This window comes from Charadrius vociferus, unplaced genomic scaffold (assembly GCF_000708025.1).
Source record: "Charadrius vociferus isolate BGI_N301 unplaced genomic scaffold, ASM70802v2 scaffold506, whole genome shotgun sequence".
In the NCBI taxonomy this organism is placed as follows: domain Eukaryota; kingdom Metazoa; phylum Chordata; class Aves; order Charadriiformes; family Charadriidae; genus Charadrius; species Charadrius vociferus.
This window is the reverse complement of record NW_009648677.1, coordinates 492,122-499,260: the sequence shown is the minus strand read 5'-3', so window position 1 is coordinate 499,260 and position 7,139 is coordinate 492,122. Positions and strand designations below refer to the sequence as shown.

The 7,139-nt window shown below is 40.5% G+C and overlaps 1 protein-coding gene across 1 annotated transcript in view; it reads left to right on the top strand.

Annotated features, from left to right (window-relative positions):
• Positions 1-6,701: 6,701 nt before the first annotated feature.
• The window catches only part of LOC104287785 (pre-mRNA 3'-end-processing factor FIP1-like), a 27,205-nt gene continuing 26,767 nt past the window's right edge, over positions 6,702-7,139 (top strand). Inside the window, exons 1-2 of the mRNA XM_009886517.1 lie at positions 6,702-6,845; positions 6,920-7,124. Of these exons, the coding sequence (XP_009884819.1) occupies positions 6,702-6,845; positions 6,920-7,124 (349 nt within the window). The remainder of the gene's footprint in view (positions 6,846-6,919; positions 7,125-7,139) is intronic.

The window sequence follows — 7,139 nt, the reverse complement described above, 5'->3', positions numbered from 1 at the left end:
TAGCACCTGAAGTAGGAAGCTTAAATACTGTTCACCTTTGAAAAAGTTACATTGTGGAATAGATGGCGGCTGCTATTAGCAAAATATCCTAAAGCCTCTTTCTAAGTTAGGAATATAGGGATGTCAAGTTTTGTTTTGTTTTTAAGTAATGAAAAAAATGTTTCTTAATTGGAGACTTTCTAAGGAAAAAAAATTTGGAACAGCCAAATCAAAGCTGAAGTAACACTTCTGTTATTTTTGTAGTGTGATGGTACTTCAACACCTTCTCAGTTAAGTGACACGGCATCCTTTCCAGAGGGAATAAATTTTACCTAAATCAGAGCAGTGTTTCAAAATACGCTGATGGGAGGAAGAGGATCAGTTGAAAGGATTCATGCATATGTTTTGGCGTTCAGGCACAGTCTGAAGAGCCACACATGCCTTGTGGAATTCGTGGGTATTTTTGGATTCTTCCCTGTTTGCCTGATCTCAAGAAGGGAAGTAATTGTAGAAAAACTTCCTGTAATGGTTGGCCTAAGCAAGACCACTTGATAATAGTAAGCAAATGAAAATTGATGCAGGTTCCCTCCCTTTCGTCACTAGAAATAAGAAATCGGAGAAAACCCAGCAGGGGACTGAGTATCTGCAAGTTGTGATGAATATCATCAGAAGTGTCCAGGCATTTCTTTGCAGCAACTTGCCTCCTTGCGACATCTTCCCAAGTTGCTTTTTAGTTTTAGGGTGACTCGGGATTTCCTCTGAATGTATTTGTATCTCTTCAGTATGCAATATTGCATTAAAATATAGTATTTGTAAGATCATTGCATTCTAATCACTGTAGTAGGTCAGATTTCTTGTACACGGTGTTTACAGAAGGCCAGTTTTATGCAAGTTGTTACTTCGAATCAAATTTTGTGCTATTCTTACTGTACCGCTGAGAAGTGTCAGACTCCAGCGCTTGCAGTAGTTTCCAATCGCAGACTGATGCATCATATTCTGAAATCCATGTACTTAGTGCAGAGGTTTCACTTGACTGGTAGATTGGTGACAACTAAGTGTGTAATTGCATTTGTAACATAATGAATAAAAAATTACTGTGGTGGTTGAATTTAACGTGAGCTACACCTTGCAACTCAGATTTCTATCACAGAACCAAGCAAAGTGTTCTCTCCAATTTATTTTTTTTAGGATGAGTGTTAAGTGGAAGCAGAGAAAGTACTTAATGGCAGAAAAATGCAGTGTAAACCAAAACTGCAATAGCACACCCAATTCTATGTATTTCCCTTACAAATAAGATTCTGGAGTAAATGAAGGGAGCTTAGCTTAATTAACAGAACAATGGAAGTTTCCTACTGTTATGCCAGAACTCTGTTAGTAATTTTCTTTTTTTGTGTAAGAAACTCAAGAAATCTCAGCGTGTTCTTATCTTCTTCTTCACGTCACTGTATTTTCAAAATGTTCTTTTCCAACTGAGAGAAGAGGCAAGCCGAGGGAGAGTTCTAGTAATTGCCAGCGGTGAATGCTGAGCAGTCTCCAGTCTCGCTGCTAACAGAAATCCTCTTCAGTCTGTGCTGACTTCATCGTATTCAGTTCAGAATTTCTCAGCCTGATTTGTCGTGTTTCCGTGAAGTGCTGTGCCAAACTGAGGGAGTACCCCGAGCTCTGGGAGCCCCCAGTCCCTCTGGGCTGCTCCCTGCCCGCCCTGTGCTGCGACAGGACCAGTGATCCAAGGCAGAACAAGATCCCGGCTTTGCTTTCCCACCCTCATCCCTTTGCCCACCTCCTGTGGCACAGGCTGCTCTGCCCACAGCAGATTGTCTGCCCCTGGGTCTCTCCTGGGCACCACAAGGCACTTAAGCACAGAGTATTAATGTTTACATTTTAAGTATATAAATTCTGTACATTTTCCTTTCTCCTTAATTGTTGATTGTGTAGTCTTCAAACCATGAAAGGGTCTCTTCTTTTTCTAGTTTAATAGGCATTTAAATATGCGGCCATAAAGCAACTGGTAAAGAGTATGAGAGCCAAACCTGCCATTTCAGTAAGCTCCATGTTTAAATAAGTAGATAAATTTGCATTAAAATGCAAAACCAGCACACAGTATTATATTTGCATCTGAAAGACACAGGTTCCATAGCTCATTTAAAGGTGAAGGCAGCTGTAAGTACTGCTGTGAACTCTGTGCACTTCTGTTCTGCCTACAGGTTCTTTTCTGCCTGGGCTATCCTTTGCTTTAATATAAAAAAATTCAGCAGGTAATTATATCTCACAAGACCGAAAATCTCATTTTTGACCATAAGAAGTCAGCATGAATTGGTAAACCTATTTATGGAGGATACTTGTTAATTGGAGAAGGAATTTGTAGCAATATAACAGAGATTAATGTTAGCAAAGTGTAGTGGAAGTGGTAAAGAAAGTGCCTTGACTGGTTCATCAAAAGAGAAAACCTTGTGCAGAGAGTAAGGAGAAAAGGGAACTAGTAACTACCAGCAGTGTGAGTTTGCAGCAGATTTTTAAAAGCAGTTACTGTCTACCAAATCAATGTTTAATTTTTCATGTAAAGATGTTGACACTAGCTTTCCTTTATAGTTTTTATCTAGGAAATATTTGGGTTTGTATCCAGTAAGTTTTGTATCTGAGAAACATTGAAGAATACTGGCAGAGCAGCAAAGCTCTTCCCTCCTCATTCCCCACCTGCATCTGTGAAGTTGTTTTACCGGAGGAGGAGAAAAAAACAAGTGTTCCGAGACCTGCAGAGGCAAGTCTAGGAAGTGTGGATTCAGTTGTAGATGGGTGACTTCAAAACAGAAAACATTTTTGCTCAATCTGGTATGCTCTTGATAAATTAAAAAAAAAAAAAGTTCCTCGGCTTTCCTTGGTAGGTACAAAACTCCATATGCAAAACCATAAATATATGTTTATTATTGTCCCACTATGATAGTTCACTACATTTACTTGTCAACACACTACCATTGGAGCAATAAAAATGTCAAGTTATTAATATTCAATGTAAATAATTTATCGTTTTAGTAAGTAATGTTTTGTGATTCTTCTGCCATTTTTTTTGTTTTCTGCTTTTGGTGTTCTCACGGTGTTGTTACATTACTTGTACTGCTTAAGAAAAGTGGTTTTGTTTAAGCTGTATGAAACTTTGTGTTCTTAACATTTTTATTCTGTTTACAAGTGAACAGCCACTTTTTTAATAGGACCTCACACCTTGAGAGTTTTCTCCTTTTTTTTTGTTTGGGTTTTTTTTTGATTTTTTTATTAAAATAAAATTCTAACTGAGCTCGCTTTCTACAATTTACTGCACTGGCTTGTGCCATTAAAAGAAGCTGGAAGTCAGATATGCTTAATCACTTTGAGACATTTTTCTTTAATTAAATTTAAAGATGAAAACCTTTGAATAGTGCAATGTATTTGGGGGGGGAAGTCTTTTGCGTCTCTCCGTGTAGCAGCGTGCTGATCAGCTGCGAATGAAAGGGCAAGAGTGGGTTTTCTTTAAATGAGGGTTTTCTTTATGTGTGGGTTTTCTTTAAATGAGACACACTTCTGATCCGGCCAGATCAGGTCCTTGCATTGGGAGTCTGGGTACGGTTTGACTGGTTTAAAGAACAAGACTTGGAAAGCTTAGGAAGGCTTTCCGAAAGAGAAAACTGCGGAATGATCATCACATTTAGTCTTTCAGAGAATATGTTTGGTTGGCTTACAGACCCTCTGTTGTAAGGACTTTTTGTAGGAATCTCTTGCCGCAGCGTTCCTCTCCGAAAAGCAGAGGGTTTTCTCCTCTGCTATTGGAGCTGCACCTCAAAGGGAGTCTAACCTGAGCGTGGATAGTGTGTGTTCGTGAAATAAATCATTGGCTTATGTAGAGGATTGTGAACATAGGACTATGCAGCCTTTTGTGCGTGTGTTAACAGGCCAGCTTTGCAGCTGTGAAAGCAGGACTTAAAATTAAAGCCTTCGGCTCATCCCTGAGGGGAAAATACTGCATTCCTGAAACGGGCACGTGCAATGTTTTTGTTGAAAGTCGGTGTCCTCAGTTGTTTTGGACAAACAGGAGCATCGGGGTTGACGTGCTGTTTAAGCATGGAACTGTTGCTGAATATTGTTTGAGAAATTTAGAGAATGTTACTGTGGTTTTAGGCCAACTACAGCAACATTGGGCCGAGTCATTAAGTTAATCCCCTGTTAGGATTTATTAGCTGTAATTGTCTAGACTACTAGCAACGGTCCATTTTAAGAATATTTGGGATTTGGCCCCGACTTCTACTATTGGAAGGCAGTTTTAGAACTGTTTGGTAGTGAAGCTTACTATAATGTCCATGCCAGTGTATTTATAATGCTATACATCTGTCTTGTCAGTATTGTTCTTCAGCATAAATAGCTGAAGTGTTCCAGCTGGGTTTATTTTTCTAGTTAAGCTTATAGAGACTTAAACCCTTTAGTCTTCATTTGCTAGACAATGAAACATTAGTCTCCTCTCAAAAGCTAAGTCCTCTGGTTCTGCTCTTCCCGCTTGCATTTATTCCAGTTTGAATTAATTTTCCTTGAACTGGGGTGACCAGAAAGAATCAGATATCCCAGATAACCGCTAAGGCACTGCGCATTTCAATGTAGATAGTTCCTTCCCTCCTGTGAAAATAATGTGATCCATTAAATTTAAAGGATCACACTTGTCTCCTTCATGACTGTATTGTATTTCTGATTCACAGCCATTCTGTGATAAATTTGGGACCTCTCTTCAGTCACTTCTACTTTATACAAGCTCCCAACAGACACTCTCATTATTAGTCCCATCAGTAGAGACTCATCATTTGACACTTTGTACTGTTGAATTTCTCAATACTTCTAATTAGAGTGGTCCTCCCGATCCTCCCATCTCCTCTCGTGTATGTGCATCCTTTCCTCCTGTAAAACAAATTTTGTCACTGACTGATTCCATCTGCAAAGTTAACAGAAATGTTTTTACTGAAAAGATTAGTTCCAAGACCGATGCCTGAATTCTGCTTGAAATTTCCTAAAAGCCCTTTTACTTAGTCCCTTACCTGATTTAAATTTTTCTATTATTTCTCCATCCAACCGAACCAGTGATTTGCTTGTTGTAGTTTATCTGGTACAGCTGCCCTGTTTGGGCTTTGTTGATTTACACCTGTTTGTTTTGTAAACATGTGAACAGGGCAGATTTGGGTCTGGGCTAAACTACTGAATTTTCTGCATTTTCTGTAATCACTGGATCTGTTTAGAGGATTATCCTTTTAATATATTCACATATTCTTTCACATTCTTTATGTAAACTATGATTCACAGTACCCTTCTTTTGAACAGTAAATTAATATTTCTGCAGGAAATAGATTTATGTATTTAAGTTCACTGATAACAAATACGTCCTGAAATTTCTGCTAGAAAAAACCCACTTTTTAAGAACCCTGCAGGTCACATGGGATGTCCAAAATTGTAATAAAATGCACTCACATGCCTCGTAGTTGTGATGGGTGCCCAATTTGAGATGCTTTGAAGCCATATGACTTGCAGAATGTGATCCGTTAGGATTTTCTGCAAACAATAGCACAATGGTTGAGTGCGTACAACGGCTCCGAGTGCCCAAATAATAATGGGGATGGCCAGGAGAAACCACGGCAATACGGGACAGCCCATGAACTTAATTCCACACGAGTTCCCTACGTACCTGAATGTTTCATCCTTCATCAAAGGCGAATTTAGTCTGACTTTAAAATGACAGTCTGTTGGAAATCTGTAGGCACAGAGGGTCAGTCCACATCTCAATCTGAGCTAGATTATGAAGTGTAAATTTGTAAATGGAAAAGTAAGATGCCAGTTATCCTAACTGCTGTTTCCATCAAAGTACAAATAAGTTCTTTTCAACACAAATTTAATTCCCTTTGGGTTTTTGTTTTTTTTTTTTTAGATAATTCTCAAGTGTTCATAAGGTTCAAGTGCTGTTATGGGACCACCTGAAAAAAAAAAACCCAAACCAAAACACCAACAACTACTGTAAAATCTGTTAATAGGCAACAAGAGTAATTGGCCACTGCTGAGGCTTTTCCTACGAGTGGCAATTTTCCTCCTCAGTGTGAGTTAATCTGAAACCATTGGTAGTGTATAACCAGGGGATCTCGGGGGTCGACTCTCAATATCCTTTGGGCGTCCTGTGAAACAGTTGGAAGATTGGAATTCCTGTTCCAATTGCTACAGTGAGCATTTGTTCAGCATTTCTTCCCACCTGTAGCAGAAAGGGAAAAATGTGGAGGAATGGATCGTAACCACACCTGAACCACAAAGAGAAGAGACTCTTCCAAGGTAACTTTTTGACAGGGTATTTTTTTGTCATTGTTGAGTGAATGCGAAAGGTAACTTGCTTTGTGATTCTTTATAATTTCCGGTAGCGTTGAGTAGTGCTGAAAATCACATTGCTGTAATTTTTCATATAGTACTGATGGAATGAAGAGCTTTGAAGCTCAGAGAGTACTAACTGGTACAGCTACTCTAAAGCAGAAGCTACCAGATGGCTTTGGATTGCAGAAGAATAAGCACCAGGCGCTACATCTTCAGGGTGTAAAATGCGAGATTCCCTTAGGAGCTGCAAAGCCAGAGATGGGTCGTGTAAATCCCACCCAAAAAGCACTGAACTCTTCCGTAGCGTCACCGACTGGTTTGTGAACGCTGACAGAACAGCCGTTAGGACTTGTGTAAACGAACATATGTCGCAGCGTTATTTGCCTCCAGTCACTTCCGAAAACCTCTTTGGAAATCCAGCGGGATTCCTCCAGCCCCGGGGAGCTCCTCGGCAGGAGGCCCACAACGGCCGTTTGCACTCGTCCACTCTCCGCATTGAGCTAATTTCGGCAACTGAAACTCTCCAGAGCCTCAGTCTTACCTGACTCACTGCGAAAGGTTGAAGAAAATTTTGATATTTTAGAAATGTGACATCCACTTTGCCAGACAGCGCCATCGTAAGAGGCTCCGCGGGGAAGGGGTCGTTAACCCAAGCCTGTGGCGCGCCTCGGGCCCTGCCCGGGCTGTGCACCGCACCAGATCCCATCAGCGACACCTGCGACGGAAACACGACAGACTTACTGCTTTGGTTGTCGGCGACAGCGGAGCCCGGCGCGGTTCACGTGCCGGTGGGCTCTCGGGAC